This window comes from Nannobrachium achirus (genome assembly GCF_963921795.1).
Source record: "Nannobrachium achirus genome assembly, chromosome: 23".
Lineage (NCBI taxonomy): Eukaryota > Metazoa > Chordata > Actinopteri > Myctophiformes > Myctophidae > Nannobrachium > Nannobrachium achirus.
The window spans coordinates 38,898,295-38,910,637 of record NC_137830.1 but is presented as its reverse complement, the minus strand read 5'-3'; the positions used below and the strand labels follow the sequence as shown (position 1 = coordinate 38,910,637).

The following is a 12,343-nucleotide window of genomic DNA, read 5'->3' as shown; positions in this document are numbered from 1 at the left end:
AAATACAGATTCAATCAATCGCACTTGTATATCAACAAATTGCTTTAATGTCATCCATCACTGACAACTTATGATGGTCCATCAATGACCGAGCATACTGTAACTGGGGGGAAAGAAATGATGAGAGCAGGTAATAGTGGAATACTATAACAATCCTTGGGAATACTATGCATCTATTTACGCATACCTTTGAGTCAAATATTACATGTAAACTGCCACAATATCGCAACTCACTGAGGCAACATGTATGTATTTACAAAGTCTGGTGTTCTTTTAATTAATAAAAAAGAAAATATCAAGGCATCCCTGTTCCATTTGAACACAACAGCTACTCTCTACTGCTTTTCAGCCATAAATTCTGTGGTACAACCGTGAATAAAACTTTCTCCACCAAGATCAGGAACAAAACGGGTTCAATTGCAGGTTCACGGTTATTGAGTATACACTCAAAGTAATGTGACATCATCATATGCATCCAGACGTGTCACAAGATATTGAGTAGTAAAGGTCCTTGGGTTAGGGTTCTTTTGTTTTACCAGGCAATGTGCTTTTTCTTCTTAGGAAATTTTCCTTTCTTTGCCAACCGTTTGGCTTTCATTTTCTTGATCTGCCTTTGGTTCATCCATGACGGGTATTGTCCATGTTCGTTCATTAGAGTTTTCTTGCTGCGTGTGCTGTCCAAATCCATTTTCCCATCTGCAATAGAAAGGCAACAATTGTCTTAGGTCAAGGAACAGGGGAGATAACGATGGTGATAACTGGGTGTATTAGTGCAGTGGTTCTCAACCTGTGGGGACCCCCAAGGTATTTTGGGGGGTCCCCAGATGATTAACTTTATGTGCAACGTTTTCTCACTTAACAGTAAAAAACAAACAAACATAATGTTTAAATGTATAGAGGGGATCTGCACATTTCCAAAGTGACAATTTAAGGACTTTTTAATACCTCTGAAATGACAAATTAAGCATTGGCCAAATTGTCAAATATGAAGGCAGAAATTGTGAAAATAGCCGAACTACATGCTCACAGAATCTGCTATTTTAGAATGTAGAATCTGCTATTTTCACAATAGAACCGTGGTATACAAAATGTAATGCCTCAACTCTTAGTGCTCGTCAGGGTGGGGGTCCCCAGATAAAACATGATTATTTTGGGGGTTTCTGCCTGACAAGGTTGAGAACCACTGTATTAGGGAACCATGTCAGCAACAGTACTACCATAATGCTTTCACTCACCACCATCACCCCCTGTTTCTGCCATGGGAACATCCACCAAGCCCTCCTTGATCTTCTTGGCTGGCACCACCGTGGCGACCTCCTGGATGTCACTCATGATGGCTTCTCCTTTCACATCGTTGCCCAGAGCTTGCTTCAAGCGGGCCAGTTCCTTTGGAGCATTCTTCTTCCTCTTCTCCGCTCGCATCTTCCTCTGCCTCTTGCTTCTTAAGCTTTTTGCCATTTCAGGGATCTGCTGAAGAACATACAAGTAGGCCTGTCACAATTATTACATAATAATCGTCAAATCGCAATTATTTGACATAATCGCAATTATTTTGTGATAATCGTCAAAGTCGTGTAGATGTTGAAATAATTTCACATATCTTCAAAAAATAGTGGAAATAGCCGATCTACAATCTCACAGTGAGCTTGTAGATCGGCTATTTCCACTATCAATGTTCATTTTCAAGAATAAAGTTGTCAAATATGTCAGTAATTTCTTTGTATATTTCTAGGTTATGTGTCATATCTGCCATGTGCAACTTCAAAGCCTACAAGCCAAACAGAAATGTATTTGTCAATTACAAAAACACAATGCATCGCATTGTGGGCTGCTATTTTCTTATCTTAAGAATCTTATACATTTGAAAACTTGAAATGTAACATTGCACAATGAGTGCTTTTACTTTTGGTACTTTAAGTACATTTTACTCAAATACATTTTGAATTCCGGACTTTTACTTGTAACAGAGTATTTCTAAATTGCAGTAAAGAATGATACTTTTACAGTACTTTTTCCACTAGAAGGTTTCCTATGTAAACAAGCCGAAAGCCTTTTTTGGATCTCCTTTTAGTTGACCTTGTACCAGTGCAGTGAACTGTACTACCATGAGACTGTACCTTTTCCTCTGCAAACTTCTAATAAAGTCTTCAACCAATCAAAAACCACTGAACAGGAACGTCTATCGCAATGGTTCTCAATCAAAGTTGATTCCAGGGACTTTGTGGGTTCCTTTATAGGGGTATAAATTGACCCATACAAGTCTGTAACTCTAACAGTGTACACATGGAACCAAATGAACCCCATGTGTACACTGTCAGAGTTAAGGCGAGACATTGAAATGTGAAAGTTTTAGAAACACTGGTCTATCGTTATTCGTTAGCGAGCCTAGCTTGTTAGCACCCAGCAGCTAACCAACTACTCATCAGACAACCCGATTGAAGACCTTCAGACAGTAGAACGTTTGAAGTCATTATTTTTGCACGAATTGACACCGTCGTTCCGACTGTAAAAATGGCAGTATTTATATAGGGATTGTAACTTACAAGTAATAATGTTGTTTTGTCGTTCAAACGCGCCGTCTCATGCACATCAAACTGTAATGCACAGCACTGACTCCACACACACGTGTTTACAACGTGAAAGCGTGATGACGGAGTCCAACAAACGGTAAGCTGATTGGCTGGGTTGGTCTTCGCAGAAGACGCAGTGATCTGATTGGATTTCATGGTCCAAACCCGGAAGGTCGACGTTCACTTTCATCAGAGTAAACAAAAGCAAAATGCTGAGGAGATTAGATCAATAAATGTGAGAGGATCCGTCTGCTGCAACGAACCATTAAAAACATTCAGCAAAATCATAAATGATCAAGGTAACCGTACCTGTGTAACGTTATAGTTGGCAGTGATTTAGATTATAAGTCCTGTTGTTTTTGAGCTTCAACTTCAAGCAGAGGTTGGAAGAGATGATGAACAACTCTTCAACTAGTGATCCAAGCAACTGTGGGTCAGTCCGTCATAATCACAGCAGCCCACCAGTTATTTCATATTTAGCACAAACAATCAATGCGTTGGACACAGCTGCAGAACAACTATGTGTCCATAGAGATTTCCAAGCAGCTTTCGACACATGCCAAGGAGGGTTGGACTGTCTGACTCTTGCCAGCATCGAGCAAGAGGACAGCAGGTGAGTTACACTATTTGTTAGAGTTCACGAAATGGATAAATTAACAACGAGGATTTTATTGTGTGTAAAATAACTATGTTAGCATTACTTAGTCTAGCTTTAACTTTTGCTTTTCCCCAGGCATGGAGAGTTTAAAGCAAGCCTCTGCATTATTGGGATGCAAGCACTGGCTGAGCTTAATCAGTGGCGATATGTACTCACTTGGATCCTCAAGCACTATGAGTGCCCAGAGAAGATACCTGCTAAAATAATGCAGCTGTGGTGAGACACAGGGTTATGTTTCCTTACACTAGGGCTGGGCGATATGGACAAAATCAAATGAAATACCATTATATAGGGTTAGGTATATATATATATATATATCTTAATATTATAATTGGAGAGCTAGGTCATGTACGCCATGAAGGCCTATTCCCAGCAAACCAGTGAACGTCACGGTTCCCCGCTCGGCATGTACACTGCTCAATACTCTGGAAAGGGCCTAAGCTATGTTTGCCGCCATGATTGTACTTAAATGTCAAACAATTAATATAAAACGTTATTTTTTATACAGGCATATATTTTAGCCACCTCTCGCTAGGACCCCCCTCCCACCCTACTGCGCATGTGCGACTGCAGTGCACACAAGTAGAGATGGGATTTATGGCTCTCTGAAGTGAGCCGGATCTCTGGGATCCGTTCCTTTCAAAGAGCCGTTCAAAAGACTGACTCATTTGAGTTACTATGTAGATTTTGATTATGATTACAAATAACTTCAACCCTATATAAATGTATTTCTGACATACATATGTAGCCTACATACCTGCTATTTGAAAATAGCCCATCTACAAGCTCACAAATAATTTTTTTATTTCTTTTCTTTTTTTACATTTTATTCATTGTAAAACCTGTGAAACAGGACATTCTTACAGTACATTTTGATACCAATACTTTTGTACTTTTACTTAACATTCCAGGTTTCTACTTGTGGCAGAGTATTTCCACATGGATTGCAGTATTGATATTTTTTTGACTTAAGTAAAGAATTTGAGTACTTTTCCCACCACTCTTCATTTACAAAAGGAACGGCTCCCTACTATGAACCGGATCCCATCGTTCATTTCAAAGAGCCGTTCACCGGACCGTTAAAATGCCTCGGATCAGATACAGACAGAGAAAGATACACCGTCCTCCGTCCTGTGTGTGTGTGTGTGTGTGTGTGTGTGTGTGTGTGTGTGTGTGTGTGTGTGTGTGTGTGTGTGTGTGTGTGTGTGTGTGTGTGTGTGTGTGTGTGTGTGTGTGTGTGTGTGTGTGTGTGTGTGTGTGTGTGCGTGCGTGCGCTGCAGTGAAAACCTGTCTGTTTCTCTGTCTCTCCGATCCATGTTCACAAAAAACATTGCCTCACTTCATAACCACTGGATCGTGTATCATAATAATGCGTTAATAGAGCACGCACGCCGAACGCACACAGTGACACATTCGCGAACGTGCAAATGCTATGGTGTAACTAAATAGCCTACGCATGTAACATTGTGTTGACGGAGGGACGCTACTCTAACGTGCAAGCTTCAATCGTTATGTTGCTTTCTGCAATGGAGAGCAGGGGTAGGATGAGGAATAGTGGAATACACAAAAAACATACCAGCGAGGCATTTATGTAATTTCCAACATCAAAAACCCCAAATATTAACAACAATCAACGGGTCGACATGTCTCAGAACGTGCCTACTTTCGCCATTTGATTTCTCCTGACTCCTATTATATTGGTGCTAAAAAAGACTAACTCACTTTCAGACAGCCCAGACCGGGTGGGGAGGTGGTTGAAAAATCTATTAGAAGTTTGCAATAGAAAAAAGTACAGTTTCATGACAGTACAAATCACTGCTACAAGGTCAACTAAAAGGAGATCCTAGAAAGCAGAGGCTTATTATTTCCACAGGAAATAAGCCTAATGGGGCCACGGCCGCTTAAGGGACTGGAGGAGGTTGTGTTGGCGTATTTTACCATTAGTGTCCATGTGTGCCTTTTTGTTCATGATAAATCTTGGATATTATCTCACTACCTTAATCAGAATACGTACCAGCCAGTCTGTCCGCATTTCTGCTAACTCTGCGTCCGACTGTCCGTTGTTCAATTGTGTAAAAAACATAATACAAAAATGCCTTGCTGAGGCCATTCCCTTTAACTGGCCAATAGGGATATGTGGGCACTTGGAGAGGCGGCCACCTAGACAACTGGGCACTAGGGACATAAAGTGGAGCACACACTGAACGCGGGCAGCTGCGCGGCGTCCCATCGCGGTATCGACGCACGTGAAGTGCCGCGCGGTAACCCCAACTGGATGCGGCGCGCTGCCACAGCACATCCATTTCCCCCGGTGGGGAGAAGCATGGGAGAAGCCCCCGCAAGGGGCTTTTTTTCTAGTATATATATATATATGTATATGTATATGTATATGTATATATATATATATATGTATATATATATATATATATATATATATATATATATATATATATATATATATAGGATATGATATCAATGTATATTTTTTCTTACTGTGTAGAATAAAATAGATTGACCTGCACACCGTCTACATTTAGGGGTGGGCGATATGGAAAAATACAATATCACAATATTCTTCCAAGCTGTATCACAATACACAATCTTATCACGATTCTTTTTCACATTGGTTTTTATGGTTATTTTTTCAAGTTACTTAACAGTGCAACCACCTACAAGGTAACTAAAATCCTTCAAGTATGTAACTCTGACAGTATACAAAACCAAGTTTAATTTGTATACTGTCAGAGTTAAAGGGGTATTCCACTTTCAAAAAAACCTTTGGTCATTTTATAGTCTAATCAGGCTTTTATGAACACCCTGAACAGTTTTTAATTTGCTTGATTCAATATTTAGATATTTGATGTAAATGTTATCAGGCCCTCCAGGCCCAGGGCCTCTCCACATACACACCCATTGTAACTTCAAACTCCATTTTAACCATGATAGATTAATTAAAAACACCCATTATTTTTTTCTGGTGACTCATAATACCCTCCTAATACGTGAGCAGGCTGTGTTTTTTCAATAACTTTTTTTAATTTATTTTTAATAATTATTTTGGAAAATGGAAAAAATTAAATACAATAAATGAAAAAAGTTATCGAAAAAACACGGCCTGCTCACATATTAGGAGGGTATTATGAGAACCCAGAAAAAATAATGCGTGTTTTTAATTAATCTATCATGGTTAAAATGGAGTTTGGAGTTAAAATGGCTGTGTATGTGGAGGCCTCCTGCAGGAGGAGGGCCTGGTAACATTTACATCAAATATCTAAATATTGAATCAAGCAAATTAAAAACTGTTCAGGGTGTTCATAAAAGCCTGACTAAACAATAAAATGACCAAAAGTTTTTTTGAAACTGAATTAAGACCATGAAATTTTAAAGTTTGAGAACTACTAATTTAGACCAAAATGTAGGTTTAAATGCATTCTGCAATGAATCTCTGTATTAACAATTCAACAGGATTTTCTATAAGGCTCCCTCATTGTATCACTATATACAGTATACTATATCACTGAAAAGGAATATCGTGGAGACATTGTATCTCCTGTCTCAACGATATTTATCACCATATCGCCCACCCCTATCTACACTTGCACAATAAAGAAAGCTTTTATTATAAAGGAAACATATCGGTCATGGACATTCTTCATGCATCTTGAGGCATGTTTTCACTACAGTTCCGGAATTTTTCCTGCAAAATAATTAGCATAATCATTTTCAACTTGCCGGGAGTTTTGTTTTTTGGGTGTTTTCACATGAGCAAAAATGCTGGCATCGCCATAAAATACATCGTTTTCACTACTAAACCGTCACGGAATGAAAATCCGTGTTGCCAGACTTTGCGAGAGAAATAAGCAACCAGGTGTACGAAAATAAGCCCCAAAAAGTGATATTATCTAGGCCACAAAAGCAATTTAAAACTATAAGCATCGCCACATCAGCTACTTGACAATTACCGATCTAAAAGATCACAACAAATAAAAAGCAGCCAGAAACGATCAATACGTACAAGCAACTTTACGGAAATCAAGACCATAGTCGCTTATAATTAGCAAACATGGCAACCAGTGTTTACCACACCGTCTGCGTCTGGACGCTTGGTCGCTTGCTTAAAGCAGCAGCGAGTCACGTCTGTTCGTCTCTCCTTTTCTCTCTCACCAATGGATTTAACAAGTTACAAGAAATATTCTTCATGAAACAACACATGTGAACCTTATGTGTGTCACATAAGGTTCAGAAAGGATGCAACGTGTTGCACATGTGGGATTGTGGGCTTGTTTTTTTTTTCTTCACGTCACCGATGGATGCTGGTCATCCACTCGCTCGCTGCTCAGTAAAACACTTTACGACGAGAAACTATTAACTAATGATGCCGCTCTTTGAGTTGGTAGCTCCCAACTTTCATCACAGCATATAGGCCAAATGAGCGCATTGTGTCTCACTCAGACAAAAAATAGGCTATAGCACCGTAAAAAAAAGTTGGTAAAGATTCCAGCTTTTATCACATTACGAGCGCATCGCGCTCCTGTCTCCAGAGCGGACTTGTATCAAAACCCACACAGCTTAATTACAAATAGGCTATAGAATAATTTTGAACCATGCATTGATCTAGCATTAAGCTTGCATTTCTCGACATCTGTCTTCTGTGTTTGGCTGGCTTACATTTGATTGATTGATTGAAGACTTTATTAGAAGTTTGCATAGGAAAAGGTACAGTTTCATGACGGTACAGTTCACTGGTACAAGGTCTACTAAAAGGAGATCCATGAAAAGACTAAGCTTATTTCCACTGGAAACCATTGAAGTATCTCATATAACATATGACAGACAGATAGAACACAGTACTATGCAGTAGATATGTAAAGAAAAACAAAACAAAGACAGTAATTCTTAAACAAACAGTATATACAAAGAAGGGGCAGGGGAGGGTAGGGTTGGGGCTAGGTTCATTATTACCAGTTGCGAACGGCTGCTGCCTGTAAGTGGCTTTTCAGGGCAATTTTAAAGGATGCAAGTGATCCACACTCCTTTATGGCCTTCGGTAAGGCTTTCCACATTTTGGTGGTATAGCAGAAAAAAGAGTTTGACCCTTTGTTGGTTTTGACTCTGGGTTGAAAGTGATCTGTGGCGCTGCCTCTGGTGTTGTAATTATGGACATCCTTAATGTTTATAAAGTATTTTGACAGGTACTTGGGTATCATAAGCCCCTTTTCCACAGGCCCCACTCCACACCACTCCACACCACACCGCCCACTTGTGCCAGGTTTTCCACTACAAGGACCTGGGTAGAGTGGTGTGAAAGTGGTACTAAACAGGGTACTAAAAAGTATCCACTCTAGAGTAGGTCTGAGCTAGGCCAAACAGGGCCAAACACTTCATAATGACTGATCACTCACTGACCTTTCATTTGGACCACCAGGATATAGTTGTAATACATGATAATAGATTCTATTGTGTTATAACCACTATTATAATCTATTATAGTGTATTATAATTATCATAGTAATACATTAATACTTTATAATGTATTATAATCACAGTTATATTCAATTATAGTGCATTATAATTAGGATAGTTATAATACAAATTTATATTGTATTATAATCACAGTTAAATGGGTCAATTTGTTTCTTACCGATAGGGGTACTTTTGTGTAATGGAAAATGTAGATATTTTTATGTGGTGCGGTGTGGTGTGGTGTAGTGTGGTGTGGTGTGGTGCTAAAACTGCAGTCGAAAAGGGGCTATAGTGGTGTAGTGTATCTTGTACACCAGGCCCATTGCAAGCTGCTGTACTCTGTCATCTACTCTGAGCCACCCCACTCTTAATTGGTGAGTAGCGGTGAGGTGAGTCTGATAGGGAAGGCTAAGCAGGACCCTAATTAGTTTATTTTGGGCTGTTTGGAGTTTAGTTTTCAGGGCTTGTGGGGCGTCACGATACCATACGTGGACTCCGTAGTCAAAGAGGGGCTGGATTATTGCACCAGCTATGGTCTTCAGTGTGTTAAAATTGACCATCGGGGCTATCCTCTGTAGGAAACGAGTTCGTTGGTTGATTTTATTTATTACTTTAGAAGTCATCTTTTCACTGGAAAGATTAGCTTCCAGGATACATCCTAAGTAAGAGATTTCGTTTTTTCGTGTTATGACCTTGTCACCCACTTTGATTGTGAAGTTATCGACCTTTTTGAGGTTATGATTTGTTCCAAAGAGGATGGACTCCGTTTTTCCCAGGTGAATTGATAATTTGTTGTCGTTAAGCCATGTGCAGATCTTACTTAGTTCAGAGTTAAGTGTCTTCTCAACCTGCAAGTGGTCCTTGCCCGAGACTAGGAGAGCCGAGTCATCCGCGAACAGGAACAGGTTGCAGTCACAAGCAGATGCCATGTCGTTCACGTATATTAGGAACAACAGAGGCCCCAGTATGCTACCTTGAGGAACACCACAGCTTACTGGGAGGGGGGGGGACATGGTACCGTTAATCTCCACCACCTGTTCCCTCCCCACCAGGTAAGATTGCATCCAACTCACTGCTGCGCTGTCAAGACCGATGGCTTTTAGTTTCTCAATCAGAATAGAATGATTTACGGTATCAAATGCCTTCTGGAGGTCCATCATGACCATGCCGCTATATTTGCCATCATCCGTCATCCGTCATCACATAACATTCGAATGCAATATGCATTCTGAAGCTTTCAATCCCAATTACAATGCTTTAACTGTTAATATTGGCTCCTTGCGTGCACCTGCTTGTCCGAAAAAAGTAAAAATCACGGTATGCCGTTTTCACTGTGGGGATATTTCTATTCTGCCGGGACTTTAGGCAAAAATTACTAGGTATTTTCCCGTCACGTTTGGGACACCAAAACTCACGGAAGACAAAATGAGTGGCCGTTTTCACATGGCGTGAATTTCAAAATTGCCGTCATTTTGGAAAAAACTTCCAGAAGTTTGACTCAGTGAAAACGGGGCGCCGTGCGGGCCATTTTATTTCATTCTACGCGTCTGCTACTTCACCAACTCACCCAACCCTAAACTGACACAGTGTGCAGTGTATTTTCAAAAATACTAATATTAACAGAAATAGCAGATTTACAAGCTCACAACGCTGCATGGGGAACTGGTAGACGGGCTACTTTTTCTTTTTTTGAAATATTTTGAAATGATTAAAACCAGGAAAAGACAATATCACAATATCCAAACTACAAGACGATATATCAGAATATCACAATAGAGGGTATGTACATGCGTAAAGTGAATGGCAAATCGAGTGGCAAAGTGAGTTTAACGTTTAACGTTGTTTAATGCAATCATATAGGACTTTTCTGTTTGGATGTACAGTATCGGTACAGTACATTGCCCAGCCCTACCTTGCACAATAATGTCATGCTAACATCAAAAAACACAGGTATGGTTTTCATTTAGAATAATAATAAATAAATAAAACAATTTCTTAATTCCTGTCCAAATTTCATTTTCTTTCTTTTTTTCTTATTTTTCTTATAGTATATTTCTCTATACCAAAGTGGGTGATCAAGCTGTAATGCTGGAGGCTTCAAGGCTTTGGATTCACTGCCCCTCCAACAGAAGATTAGCAGAGTTTGGATCCGTTGCAGAGCTGTACCTGGTGCATGTCCTTGTGCCTCTTGGACACATGGAAGAGGCACGAGAGTTCATCTTAGGCGAGGTGGGAAGTGGTGCTTTCACAGAGGTGCAGAGGCAGACGGCGCTGGATTTTATTGCGGAAAAAGAGCATAAAAGTCTAGAACCACCTCCAAGTCCCAGCCATGTACCAGAGACCACCGAACTCACAACCACACCACAAGGTCACAAATCTCAATATAACGCTAACTATGGCTTCCACATAATTATGTAACCACACATTAATAAATCCTTTCAAATAATCTAAATAAGTTTAATGTTGCTGTATTTGATGGTGTTTTTTCAGGTGCTGTGATCACCATGCTAAGGTTTTTGCACACAAAGCTGTCAACCGTCAGTGGCAAGTCATTCCCTCTCAGAAACGCGTTTTTGGCTATTGTCCTTCTCTACATGCTTTTTGTTCGAATGGATCCAGGTTAGTCAAATTATTCATTGTGTCTGATGCATACTTGGCCTGAATACAGTTCTGTCTAAGAGCTAAATATTTGGTTGGAAACAATAGAGTAATTGTATTTTCTTCTTTGCCCACAGCTCTTCCTTCCTCTTTCCCCTGGATTTCCAAACTTTTGCAACTACTTAAACAGATGTGGAATGCTGTGTTTGCCCCACACTATCAGGCCGTTACTCAGAACAAGAAATTGTAAAATACACATCAAAATCAGGGTATAGTCTATTTTAATAACCAATTTTGTATATACTGTTTATGAAGTACTTTAAAACTATTCCTCAATAAACTTTGGTGTGTGCTGAGAATATGCATGCATACTCTACATACTACACTTAATCAGCACAAATATCAGTCAGATTTTTACTATAACAATCTAAAGTATTTCTGATCTCTGAAAGAAGAGGTCAAGCCATTAGAGCTTTAGTAAGGTTTGTGTCATCAGTTTGTATATCTGGAGCTGCTCGACGGTGAATGGGAGATGGATTTGTGGAACACAAAATGTTATATGTTTATACGCTTTGTTCTGTCTTAGGAGTTGGTCCTGAAAATGAGAACTTCCTTGCTGCCAGTTCGATCACAGTAATCTTCCATCTCTCCCAATTAGTTCTTGAGAATGTTCTTACTACATTGTGTTGCCAACATTCCTTCTCTTTTTGTCATAGGTGTGCATTTTAATGTGCCAGGCAAGACATGTTCTGAATCAGAAAATGTAAAACCTCATAGCCTCACTTCCCATTTGAGATAATACAAGTTTATGTCAGGTTATAGCGTGATTGGCTGCCATTCTATTCAATAGCAACAAAGTGAGTTTGGAAGTGTTCCTTGTCTCATAATCCCTCCCAAAGAGAAATGTGTTAGTAAACAAGATGGAAACTGCCTTTCACTATTTGAGTGAAATATGTCTCTTGCTCAGTTGAATGAGCAATTATGAATGCCCCTTCATAATTTGGTGTCCTTGTCCTACCTATGTTGTCTATTCACATTGATAATAGCCTCGGAA

General features: G+C 39.6%; 2 protein-coding genes across 5 annotated transcripts; one reads left to right on the top strand and one right to left on the bottom strand.

Annotated features, from left to right (window-relative positions):
* Window positions 1-18: 18 nt before the first annotated feature.
* On the bottom strand, window positions 19-2,630 carry llph (LLP homolog, long-term synaptic facilitation factor). 3 transcript variants are annotated; one of them, XM_080754759.1, is made up of 3 exons: window positions 2,544-2,630; window positions 1,236-1,470; window positions 19-696 (listed from the first exon to the last, which is right to left on the bottom strand). In XM_080754759.1, the coding sequence occupies exons 2-3, from the start codon at window positions 1,456-1,458 to the stop codon at window positions 533-535; spliced, it is 387 nt and encodes a 128-aa protein (XP_080610885.1). In that variant the 5' UTR covers window positions 1,459-1,470; window positions 2,544-2,630; the 3' UTR covers window positions 19-532. The 3 variants fall into 3 exon arrangements, with proteins under 3 accessions (XP_080610885.1, XP_080610887.1, XP_080610886.1); XM_080754761.1 differs by having other exon boundaries at window positions 1,236-1,491; window positions 2,544-2,613; XM_080754760.1 differs by having other exon boundaries at window positions 1,236-1,467; window positions 2,544-2,613.
* A 145-nt stretch (window positions 2,631-2,775) lies between these two features.
* pex26 (peroxisomal biogenesis factor 26) lies at window positions 2,776-12,343 on the top strand. 2 transcript variants are annotated; one of them, XM_080754085.1, is made up of 6 exons: window positions 2,776-2,869; window positions 2,951-3,183; window positions 3,304-3,444; window positions 10,740-11,059; window positions 11,182-11,310; window positions 11,427-12,343. In XM_080754085.1, the coding sequence occupies exons 1-6, from the start codon at window positions 2,861-2,863 to the stop codon at window positions 11,537-11,539; spliced, it is 945 nt and encodes a 314-aa protein (XP_080610211.1). In that variant the 5' UTR covers window positions 2,776-2,860; the 3' UTR covers window positions 11,540-12,343. The 2 variants fall into 2 exon arrangements, with proteins under 2 accessions (XP_080610211.1, XP_080610212.1); XM_080754086.1 differs by lacking the exon at window positions 3,304-3,444.

Coding starts and splice junctions, on each gene's coding strand:
- llph (XM_080754759.1), bottom strand. CDS start 1,458: ATGGCAAAAAGCTTAAGAAGCAAGAGGCAGAGGAAGATGCGAGCGGAG. Junction 697..1,235: donor AGAAACAGGGGGTGATGGTG/GTGAGTGAAAGC, acceptor TTTCTATTGCAG/ATGGGAAAATGGATTTGGAC.
- pex26 (XM_080754085.1), top strand. Junction 3,184..3,303: donor ATCGAGCAAGAGGACAGCAG/GTGAGTTACACT, acceptor GCTTTTCCCCAG/GCATGGAGAGTTTAAAGCAA. Junction 11,060..11,181: donor ACTCACAACCACACCACAAG/GTCACAAATCTC, acceptor GTGTTTTTTCAG/GTGCTGTGATCACCATGCTA.